Here is a 12,599-nt window from a genome sequence, read left to right as displayed (position 1 = left end):
GCAGCCCCATGTAGAGAGCATTGCAGTAATCCAACCGAGACGTGACCAGAGCGTGAGTGACTGTGCATAAGGCATCCCGGTCAAGGAAGGGACGCAACTGGCGGACCAAGCGAACTTGGTAGAAAGCCCTCCTGGAGACGGCCGCCAGATGTTCATCAAAGGACAGCCGTCCATCCAGGAGGACACCCAAGTTGCGAACCACCTCCTTTGGGGCCACTAACTCGCCCCCAACAGTCAGCTGCGGCTGCAGCTGACTGTACCGGGGTGCCGGCATCCACCACCACTCCGTCTTGGAGGGATTGAGCCTGAGTCTGTTTCTCCCCATCCAGACCCGTACGGCTTCCAGGCACCGGGACAGCACTTCGATCGCTTCATTGGGGTGGTCCGGGGTGGAAAAGTACAGCTGAGTATCATCAGCGTACAGATGATAACTCACCCCGAAACCACTGATGACCTCGCCCAGCGGCTTCATATAGATGTTGAACAGGGTAGGCGAGAGAATCGACCCCTGAGGCACCCCACAAGTGAGGCGCCTCGCGGACGACCTCTGCCCCCCTGTCAACACCGTCTGCGACCGGTCAGAGAGATAGGAGGAGAACCACCAATACATGGCGCCTCCCACTCCCAATCCCTCCAACCGGCGCAGCAGGATACCATGGTCGATGGTATCAAAAGCCGCTGAGAGATCTAATAGGACCAGGGCAGAGGAGCAACCCCTGTCCCTGGCCCTCCAGAGGTCATCCACCAACGCGACCAAAGCCGTCTCCGTGCTATAACCGGGTCGGAAGCCGGACTGGAACGGGTTAGATAGACAGCTTCATCCAGGTGCCGGGGAAGCTGCCATGCAACCACACTCTCTACAACCTTCGCCACAAAGCGAAGGTTGGAGACTGGACGGTAATTCCCCAAAATAGCTGGGTCCAGGGAAGGCTTCTTAAGGAGAGGTCTCACCACCGCCTCTTTCAAGGCGGCGGGGAAAACCCCTTCCACCAAAGAAGCATTTATAATCCCCTGGAGCCAGCCTCGTGTCACTTCCTGAGCAGCCAGCACTAGCCAGGAAGGACACGGGTCCAGTAAACATCTAGTTGCATGTAACCTCCCCAGCAACCTGTCCATGTCCTCGGGAGCCACAGAATCAAACTCATCCCAAATAACCTCAGCAAGACGTGTCTCAGTCATCTCGGTCGGATCATCACAATCTTGATCCAAACTATCCCGAAGCTGAACAATTTTATCGTATAGATAACCGTTAAACTCCTCAGCTCGTCCCTGTAAAGGGTCATCCCGTCCCTCCTGATGAAGGAGGGAACGGGTCACCCGAAACAAGGCGGCCGGGCGGTTATCTGCCGATGCAATGAGGGTGGAAACGTAAGAACGTTTCGCCTCCCTCAATGCCACTAGGTAGGTCTTAGTAAAAGACCTCACTAGTGTCCGATCAGCTTCGGAACGGCTGGACCTCCAAGAGCTCTCTAGGCGTCTTCTCCGGCGTTTCATCTCTCTCAGCTCCTCGGAAAACCAGGGAGCCAATTGAGATCTACGCCGGGTCAGAGGCACGACGCCGCAAAGGCACGACACGGTCCAAAGCCCCAGCCGCGGCCCGTTCCCAGGCCGCAACCAGTTCTTCAGTCGTGCCGTGGGCAAGGTCCTCAGGAAACGGCCCAAGCTCCGTCAGGAACCTCTCCGGGTCCATCAGGCGCCTGGGACGGAACCAACGTATTGGCTTCGTCTCCCTGCGGTGGTGAGCGGCGGTCTGAAAGTCTAGGCGAAGGAGAAAATGATCTGACCATGACACCGATTCCGTCACTATATCTCCTAAATCCAGATCATTAACCTACTGACCAGAGATAAAAATCAAGTCTAGTGCGCCTCCCCCAATGTGTGTAGGGCCATCAGTTACTTCAACCAGGTCCAAGGCCGTCATGGAGGCCTGGAACTCCTGAACCACCGTCGACGACAAACCGGCCGATGGCAAGTTGAAATCTCCCAAGACCAAAAGTCTGGGAATCTCAACCGCCACGCCAGCAAGCACCTCTAGTAGCTCAGGTAGGGCTGTAGTCACGCAGCAAGGAGCCAGGTACGTGATCAACAGCCCCATCTGATTCCGATGGCCCCACTTCACAAGGAGGGATTCACAACCAGCTATCTGAGGAACAGTGGACTCCCTCAGCTCCAGACTCTCTTTAATCACAACCGCCACCCCCCCACCCCTACCTTGGGCCCTCGGCTGATGGAATGCATGGAAACCCGGAGGGCACAGTTCAACCAGGGGTACACCCCCCTCTGTGCCCAACCAGGTCTCCGTAATGCCCATAATGTCCGCGGACTCCCTCTGAATAAGATCACAAATAAAAATATGTAAGTATAAGCATGAATTGAATACATAAAATGAATACATTTAAAGGGAACATTAGGACAGGGACGGTAGGCACGCTGGTGTTCTTATGCACGCACCTTACAGACCTCTTAGGAATGGGGTAAGGTTAAAGCTTTGGGGATTTTGGGAAGAGACCACAGAGTCTGGTAGTGCATTCCAGGCATTAACAACTCTGTTACTGAAGTCATATTTTCTGCAATCGAGATTGGAAGTTACAGTACTCAACGGTTGTGTGCCTTTCGTGGAGTATGCTAACAGCTTACACAGTATTCAGTGTGTTTCTCATACTGGCTGTTTGGCTTGAAGCATAAGGTGAGGCAAGGCAGGTAAGGTGAGACATGTATACAGTATATCTTTCGGGTTGGGGGTGTAGCACGAGGAATAGGTAACACAAGCGCACACACTTCCTCCCCGCCTGGCTGGGTTTCATGCTTCAGGCATTCACATTCAGCCTTGTTTGAAATGGAATCGCTTAAATCTATCAACACTTTTTTTTAGCCTTTATTAATCATCTACGAAAGCTGTAGCCATGCATTTCAAATTGTCCATAATTCATTACCGGTAACGGATAGAGCCCTCAACAGCAGGCATGGTAATAAGAGAGATGTGTAACTGAAGCCACGTACAGAGTTTTTTTTAAAAAAAAATCTTTTGATGATTCAATTACGCCGTCGTTTTGTATTATGCCTGTAAGTGCTACAGGTCGTCCTCGATTTATGACCACAGTCGAGCCCAAAATTTCTGTTGTTAAGTGAGACATTCGTTAAATGAATTTTGCCCCCCCCCTCCTTTTACGCCTCATGTTAAGTGCATCCCTGCAGTTAGTAAGTGAACCTGGCTTCTCCATTGACTTTGCTTGTCAGAAGGTCGCAAAAGCGGATCACATGACCCCGGGAATACAACAACGGTCAAAGATATGAACTAGTTGCCAAGCATCTGAATTTTGATCATGTGATCATGGGAATGCTGGAAAGGTCAAAACTCGTCCTAAGTTACTGTTTTCAGTGCTGTTGTAACTTTGAACGGTCACTACATGAACTGTTGTAAATCGAGGACTATCTGTATAAGATGTAAGGGGTGAGAAAAAAGCACAGGAATCTGAAAACAAACCAATTGTATCTCTTGCTATTTTATTCATTGGTTTAAATTATTTTTGAAGTATAACCTTCATCTAATCATAATATTCCAATCAAGACTGGTAAGTCCTTTTGTTTCTCAGTATAACTTGTATTTAGAAATGCCATGTTTCTAACACAGGTCATTAGGTAAATGGTGAACTTGACTATATAACCCATTAACCAGATATTGAATTTAGCATATAAAAGAATTAGATATCTTTTCGATTTTATAGCCCTTAAAAAATAAATAAATCAAAATTTGAAAAAAAATGGTTTCATTTGATGAAATCACCCTGGAGGATTATAACAGAGCTTCCTGAAATGTTGTTAGCTGTAGCTATGTTGAAAATAAATTGTTGCGCAACAACAAATTGCAAAATTTGATTAGGTTTTCACGTTTAACAGACAGCTGAAGTTAACCGCAACTGCATGTTGCAACTGTCTGTTTCTAAGAATGATTTGCGGATATTTCTATAATACGCATATTTTTTTTAAAAAAAAAATCGCATCACTACTTGCAAAACATGTCGGGTAAGTTTTTTTTTTTTGAAATGATTGATCATAGTTAAAACTTGAAAAAGAGGAGTACAGGTAGTCCTTGACTTACAACAGTTCATTTAGTGACTGAAATTACAACAGCACTGAAAACAGTGACTTACGACCATTTTTCACACTTATGACTGTTGCAGCATCCTCATGGTCATGTGACTTACATTTGGATGCTTGACAACTGATTCACAATTATGACGATTTCAGTGCCCCAGGGTCATGCGACCAATTTTGGCGACCTTCTGACAAGCAAAGTCAATGTGGAAGCCAGATTCACTTAACAACCGTGTTACTAATTTAAGAATTGCAGCGATTCGCTTCACAAATGTCACAAGAAAAGGCATAAAATGGGACAAAACTCACTTCAACAAAATTTCTCTGTTAGCAACATGAATTCTGGGCTCAATTGTGACCGTAAGTCGAGGACTACCTGTATGATCCTTCTTTCAAAACAGCTTTGATTTTTTTGTTCTACTGTGACCCAAATAGTGAGACCTCATCAAAAAATAATACCAAAGAAATCTTTTCTCCTAATTCTCAGAAACATAACACATCCTGACAAGGTAAACTGACACTTGTTGTCAGGCAGACTGCATATTTGGCTTGACACTTCCTGTGTAAATAATTATTTAGTACTTAGGGTGTTGATCTATTGGGTAATTCAAATAGGACAAAGTCTTCAACCCTATTATGTTTTCAACTTTCTGCAGATTTTTTCTGCTGCGTCAACGAATGTTCATTTATTAACTTCTCTTCCAGATTGCTGACCTCCAGCTTCATAAGCTAGACGAGTTGGACTGCCTGATCCAAGGTCTTCTGTATGTGGATTCTGTCGGCTTCAACGGCCAGCCCGAATGCTATTATTTTGAAAACCCCTCAGCCCCTGACCGGTGTCAGAAAAAGCCTTACTGCCTTGATAACCCCTTTCCCATGTTGCTAGTTAACATAGGCTCTGGAGTCAGCATCTTAGCAGTGTATTCCAAAGACAACTATAAGAGAGTTACAGGGACCAGGTCAGTGGTGGGTTTCAAATTTTTTTTTACTCCCGGTTCTGTGGGCGTGGCTTAATGGGTGTGGCGTGTCTCGGTGGTGTGGCAGGGGAAGGATACTGCAAAATCCCCATTTCCTCCCAATCAGCTGGGACCTGGGAAGCAGAGAATAGATGGGGGCGGGGCCAGTCAGAATTTTTACTACCAGTTCTCCAAACTACTTAAAATTTCCGCTACTGGTTCTCCAGAATTGGTCAGAACCTGCTGAAGCCCACCTCTGGACCAGGTGAATATACTATCTTCCTAAAATGACTTTTCCCTGATGAAACCACTCTCAGCTCGTTCTTCAGTGGGGAATTGGGATCCTACAAAACAGTAGCTGAATCTTAAAGATTTGCATTTTGGGTGTGGCTTTGGCACGATGAACAACAATATTCATATTTATTATTTATTTGTTGAATTTGTGTGCAACTCATCTCACTAATACAGCCACTCTGGGCAACTTATAATAAAAGAAAGTACAAAAAACAAAAAACAATACATGGATATTAAAGAAAAGGTATTTTTGTGGGATAAATGAAATAATCAACTATTTGGGTTAAGACCCCAGAACTGTTAGCTAATACAATTAAACAAAACCTTTAGAGAAATATCACACACACATGCACACACACACACACCCCAAATTCCAAAAATCACTGAAATCAACAACATGTTATACTTTCATACTCAGTCCCTGAAAAATATATTCTCCCCAAATTTCAAACTTGTTTTCTTCCCTTGTCTGTATATTCTGAGTAGATGCTTTATAAAACAAGTAAAAATAAAGGTCTTTAAAATTAGAGAATGAGGTTGATAGGGAACAGAATCAAACGGCTAGGAGCCAAATAATTTTATTTTAAATTATTTTTATTCAAAACCTGTAAAATTATAAGTAGTACCAGTATTCAGACTAATCTAAAAGAAGAGATTCCATCAGACCCAGTGGTCCAACTTTCCAACTTTTATGATGCTGTATACCTCTTTACCTGTTTATTGTAATCCTTCATTGGAATAATAGTAAAAAAGAAATAATCTTTTTTCATATGTAATCTTAAATCCAGATGGGTGATTTTAATTATGTCTGCAGTGCCAAATTCAGTTTGCTGTTAATTGTTATTAGCCTGTATCACACAAATTGAATGACTGCGTTGCTCTTCTCCTTTCTCCAAAGCTTATTTTATTTATTTATTTATTTATTTGATTTCTATACCGCCCTTCTCCCGAAGGACTCAGGGCGGTGTACAGGCAAAAATAAAACAGACAGTACAATATATAATTTAAAATGCAATTAAAAAACTTATTTTAAAATTGGCCTGAAAATTAAAATATACAATGAGCTAAAACCCCATTTAAAATTAGTTAATAAGAATTTTAAAAATTTGATAAAATTCAATTTAAGACAGCCCCGCGCGAATAAAAAGATGTGTCTTCAGTTCGCGACGGAATGTCCGAAGGTCAGGTATTTGGCGTAAACCCGGGGGAAGTTCGTTCCAGAGTGTGGGAGCCCCCACAGAGAAGGACCTTCCCCTGGGGGCCGCCAGCCGACATTGCTTGGCGGACGGCACCCTGAGAAGTCCCTCTCTGTGAGAGCGTACGGGTCGGTGGGAGGCATGTGGTAACAGCATTGCTTTCCCTTTAGCATCCCAGTATGCTATTAGGATTTTATTTTTATTGTTTTGTTTCTAAGATAGGCAGTACAATTAGAGGCTGCAAAATGAAGGGAGGAAAAAAGTATTGGGGACTGCATGAAGGACATGGGTGTCTATCTTTACTATAAATCATAACACTGCAGGAATTAATAGCAGTAAGCCATACAGTGGTACCTCAGTACTCATTGTTAATTGGTTCTGGGAGGCATAATGTTTTGGTACTCATCGTTCCTCCAGGAACCAAAAACAAAAATTGTTTTTGGTTCCAGCAGTCATGATGAGTACCAAACAATTTTTTCCCATAAGGAATAATGTAGTGAGTCTCAAGGCAGCTAACACCGACAAGTTCTAGCTTATTTTTTTATTTTTTTATTATTTGCATTTATATCCCGCCCTTCTCCGAAGACTCAGGGCGGCTTACATTGTGTTAAGCAATAGTCTTCATCCATTTGTATACTATATACAAAGTCAACTTATTGCCCCCCAACAATCTGGGTCCTCATTTTACCTACCTTATAAAGGATGGAAGGCTGAGTCAACCTTGGGCCTGGTGGGGCTTGAACCTGCAATAATTGCAAGCAGCTGCTGTTAATAACAGACTGCCTTACCAGTCTGAGCCAGTGAGTACCACACAAACAATGAATGCTAGGATGAAATGTTTGTGTCAAAATGCATTGAGTACCAAATTCGATGAGTTTCAAAGCAGTTGAGTATCAAGGCACGACTGTATACCAGTGCTGAAAGAAGCAACTTTATGACCAGTTCTCACATTTAGGACTCTCAGTTCTGTAAAATAAAGCAATAGGACTTAGAGTTATATACTATTTTATAGTGCTTTACAGCCCTCTCTAAGTGGTTTACAGAGTCAGCCTATTGCCCCCAACAATTTGGATCCTCATCTTACCCACCTCAGAGGGATGGAAGGCTGAGTCAACTTTCAGCCTGGTGAGATTTGAACTGCCAAATTGCAGGCAGACAGCAGTCAGCAAAAGTAGCCTGCAGTACTGCATTCTAACCACTGCGCCACTGTGGCTCATTACAATTTTACTTCAGCTTTCAAAGGTCAGCTGAAGTAAAACTGTAATGTTCCATCTAGTGACCCAGTTGTGATCACTAAATGAGTTGTATATGTATGATCTCCAAGAAGCGATGGAAAAGTTCTACTATGAATTAGAAAGTGATTAGAGCTTCTTGTGTGATCTGAACTTTAAGCTGAGGCATGGAAGGAGAAAAATATAAAAACCAATTTTGATTAGTTTTGAAATAGGAAGTGGAAGAACCACCTTTTAATGGTTCTGCAAAAGAAATGGTCAGAGTCCATTTGGTCCAGAGCTTGCTTTGGTTTTTCTCATCTAATGCTAATCTAGTCAGGTGTTTTTTAGATGTTCCAGATCATGATATCCATAATCTTTTCCATAGGAAATGCTGATACAACTGACAGGAGTTGGCCCAAACTAGAGATCAAATTTACTGCTTTGGGTTTAATTGCATGCCTACAATAGGCTGTTTTCACTTATTTAGACTTAAGAAATAGGGCTTCTCCCTCCCAAAATGTATAACATTGTTCTCTCCTTCCGCCAGAAGGATTGTTGCAGTAATAGGAACAGAGAAACCCCAACTCTTGTCAAGCATATGAAACAATATTTTTTCCTTTCTAGTCTTGGTGGTGGTACATTCCTGGGTCTGTGTTGTTTGCTGACTGGCTGCGAGACCTTTGAGGAAGCTCTAGAAATGGCAGCTAAAGGAGACAGCACCAATGTTGATAAGCTCGTGAAGGATATTTATGGAGGAGATTATGAACGGTTTGGTCTTCAAGGATCTGCTGTTGCATCAAGGTATGCATGGACAAATCACAATGCAAATTTTGGACCTTCTATTTATACGGGTATTATTCAACAATAGCATATTGCTTCATGCTACTCTAACTACCATCCCCATCCATTCCATGTTAGTCAACTGCAGCAATGACAATCAGCTGTTATTGTCTTGTTAACAGGGATAGGAAGTGTTTTGCAGCCTGATGGCTAAACTTCTTTGTTACAGCAGTGAGTGGTTTGACACGGAAGGTTGCGGTGAATAACAAGATGATGACAAAGTGGGCAAGGCCACATGGAGAAGGAAAATGGGATTTTGTGGATTGGGGGATAATTTTTCAATGCTTCAATTGCATTTTGTGCATTCTAAACCTCCAGTAAAATACTAGATTTTGCAGCATACTCTAGAACCGGGGTCTCCAACCTTGGCCACTTTAAGCCTGATGGACTTCAACTCCCAGAATTCCACAGCCACCGAAGCTCTCAGACTTCAACTCCTTGCTGGCTAGAATTCTGGGAGTTGAAGTCCGCCAGGCTTAAAGTGGCCAAGGTTGGAGAGCCCTGCTCTAGAAGTTACAAGCAAGCATTTTAAAGCTCTACATCAGGGATGTCAAACTGGATTGCGTTGTGGACCAGATTGTGACGTATTGTGACTTTTTTTGCCTTTGCGGAGCTGAGGTGCGCGTGGTGTCTGTGGGCTGTATCCGGCCCACGGGATGGTAATTTGACAGGACTGCCCTAGATGTTCTACGGATAATTAATTTCTGTCATCAGGATTGATAAATATAAAATGAAATATAATGGGATTTCACATTGTAAAATAAAATCAGAAAAATCAACCAACATCCTGAAAATACCTAGTAAATTGTATTATGCACAATTCAATTTATCAATGCTATTGCTCAAATTAATTGCCAAACTGCAAGAATGATTTACTGTAGATCTGGCACACCCAGTTTCCATATTTATTTATTTAGCTATCATGCTCCCTACAGCTTAATCATGATTACTGTTATGTGATTTAGGAACTCAATCTGTGTACAATAAACCTGATATAGCTTAGCTTTATCTGAGAGGACTGGAATAAACAGACTTCACCCACATTTGTTCATAAGAATGTAAGAAATATGCTGGATCAGAGCCAAGACTCACCTAGTACAATGGCCCTATTGGTTTTAAAAGAATAAAAGCAAGATAATTGTGACCAAGAACTATATCCTACAAAAGTTAATCCAATTCTCTTTAAAACCAGTCAGATTAGTGGCCATCATTGTATCTTACAATAGTACATTTCAAAACTTGACAATGCACCATGTAAAGTAATACTTTTTAAAAATCACAACCTGGATGGCCCCAAGTTCTGTATTCTGGGAATATTTCCCATGTTGCTTTCATTCTGTCTTGGTCCTCTGTTGAATAATTTTTTTTCTTAAACTGAAAACTCCACATGTTGTAAGCATTCCTTATTTTATGCTCTTTAAATCCTAGATCCTTTTGACTTTTCTGTATTCTCTATTATTTTACAATATCCTTTTTAAAAGTTCGTCTCTAAGAACACTAGAAGGTTAGCGAGCCAGGAGTCAGTTTTACAAAAGCAATGTAGATTTCTTCTGTGGTAACTTTTATATGCTTGATAAAGTTATATTTAATGACAGGATTAGCTATAATTGGAATTGATCAGTTCTCTATATTTGTATGTGAGCGTGTGTTTTGCTTCCTGAATGAATGACTCTGTATATCCCAGACAAATTCTTTAAAACATATTTTTAGAAACCTTGGCCTTTCTGAAAAATATAAGAAAGATCACATCCTCTAGTATTATCACACAGTTTCGGCAACATGATGAGCAAAGAAAAGCGAGAGACAATCAGCAAAGAGGATCTGGCAAGAGCAACGTTAGTCACCATCACCAATAACATTGGCTCCATTGCTCGGATGTGCGCCTTGAATGAGGTGAGATCATTTTAATAGCAAGCTGTTTTGGGGTTATTAAGAAGATTGGGGTTACTGGTTTATATACCTTCTCTTACCAATGAAAATATTGAACAATCCTTTAAAGCAGGGGTCTCCAACCTTGGCAACTTTAAGACTTGTGGCCTTCAACTCCTAGAATTCCTCAGTCAGCATGTCTGGCTGAGGAATTCTTGAGAGTTGGAAGTTCACAAGCCTTAAAGTAGCCAAGACTGGATACCCCCACTTTAAAATATATTATTCCAAGATATGAACTGGCTCTACTGTTTTTCTTTTTTAAAAAAAAGACTAAAATGATACTTTTTTATAGATAGTGTGTCTTTGTTAAGTTGTTAAGAACTTCATTTAAGTAGAACGATCACTATTTCTGAGACTTCTTTGAGCCTGTAAGTGGGATTCTGGCTTTGCTCAAGATATACTTTTCAGATGTGCTGTTTAATTTGAAGCTTCCAATATTTACACTGAAAGCATATGGACCCTATTAACTTAATGGTAACATTGGGTCATTATTGAGGCAACATATTCAGTATGATTTGCATATGTTGTTTGGTCTGAATTATTTTTAATCTACATTTTGGAAACTTTGTTTTAGTGGCAGAGCCATAGCAACGATTAGCAAGAGCTATATACTTTCAATTTGTATTTTAGCCATAGCAGAGGAAAAAACTACAAAATCTTTTAAATCTAGAAGAATACCTGTTTATATGATAGTGATATAACCTGATTTGATCATGACTATATCATGACTATATCACCGCATCCCTTAGAAGGGACGCGATGGCTCAGGGGCTAGGACGTTGAGCTTGTCGATTGAAAGGTCGGCAGCTCGGCGGTTTGAATCCCTAGTACTGCCGTGTAATGGGATGAACTCCTGTTACTTGTCCCAGTTTCTGCCAACCTAGCAGTTTCGAAAGCACGTAAAAATGCAAGTAGAAAAATATCCCCAGGAGTCTGATGATATCTGCAGGAGAGAAGAAATTGGAGCCTGGTTTTCTCCTCAGAGATATCACTAGCATCCGTTATAAATGTGGTATCGTTGCTAGAATGTTGAACTTGGATGTGGGGGCTTCAGCTATAAAGGCCAATAGCTCTTCAAGGAAATTGGCCTTGGCATAATCTATCCCTAAAACCTAAACCTAAAACAGATACTGTCTACAATAGCAACTTATCTTGTACCCACTGGTAAAACCTGGCAGCGTGCAGGTTCAATATATTACCTCTATGCCATGTTTCAGGTCAAAGATAGTAAGAGAATATATGACAAGAGGAAGGAAAATACTGGCATGTTGTCAAATAGTTCAGTGACTGAATAGATTAGGTGAAATGCAAGTGTAAGACATTAGTATATCAAACCGAGGACCTGTTTCAGTTGCTTCTATGTATTGGTGACCATAAGCTTTTAATATTCCTGAATATTTTACATAGGAATATCAGTGGAAGCCTCTGCAATAATAAGTGGTCCTGAACTTCCTCTTTGCTTTCAGCTTCTTTACAGTGTTGCCTTGTGGCATGGAGTTCAAGCAGCATTGTACAGGGCTATCAAAGCATAGAGAGTTAACTGCAATAGCAACACAGCTTTATAAATATAAAGAGACCTAGGGAGAACTCTTAATATAACCTCTGTAGCTTTGAAAGTTGATTATTGTTAATGAAGGCTTGCGGGAACATATGTGAATGGGATTCTTTATATTTCAAACAAATTATATATTTCTATATTTATATATTTCTGTTACTAATTTCTGTTCCGGCAGCAACAAATTGACTGCAATTCTGCGTTCTGATGATCTGTGAATCCCAGCAAATGTTTGCAAAAGTCTGGAATTCATGAGATTTTTTTCTCGTTTAATACAGTCTTTTGAATTTTGGCCTTTGAGTTCTGGTCTAACAATTTGCAGCTGCTTGCATAATAATCCATGAGAAATTTAATATAATACTCAGGTTAGCAAATTGGGAGCCTTTTCAAAGAATAGTTTCTGGTTTTGTAGGTGAGATGGAATTTTGCTGATTTTGTAGTTGTGGCAGACAGTAGCTTGTTCTTATGATGGTCTGTGATTGATTTGATTTGGTGATTAAAGTGAGACTGTATAAAATAA

At 41.6% G+C, this 12,599-nt stretch overlaps 1 protein-coding gene across 4 annotated transcripts in view; it reads left to right on the top strand.

Moving 5' to 3' along the window:
* PANK1 (pantothenate kinase 1) overlaps positions 1-12,599 on the top strand; it is a 44,413-nt gene that overhangs the window by 25,348 nt on the left and 6,466 nt on the right. For 2 of the 4 annotated variants that reach the window (XM_058188252.1, XM_058188253.1), the window contains exons 3-5: positions 4,801-5,054; positions 8,380-8,556; positions 10,365-10,488. In XM_058188252.1, coding sequence (XP_058044235.1) covers positions 4,801-5,054; positions 8,380-8,556; positions 10,365-10,488 — 555 coding nt within the window. Of the gene's footprint in view, positions 1-4,800; positions 5,062-8,379; positions 8,557-10,305; positions 10,489-12,599 lie in introns of those variants that run through there. The other 2 variants (XM_058188254.1, XM_058188255.1) reach the window with 2 other exon arrangements.

The sequence above is a fragment of the Ahaetulla prasina genome, chromosome 6, assembly GCF_028640845.1.
Source record: "Ahaetulla prasina isolate Xishuangbanna chromosome 6, ASM2864084v1, whole genome shotgun sequence".
In the NCBI taxonomy this organism is placed as follows: domain Eukaryota; kingdom Metazoa; phylum Chordata; class Lepidosauria; order Squamata; family Colubridae; genus Ahaetulla; species Ahaetulla prasina.
Note: the sequence above shows the minus strand (reverse complement) of the source record. Positions and strands in the feature narration are given on the sequence as shown.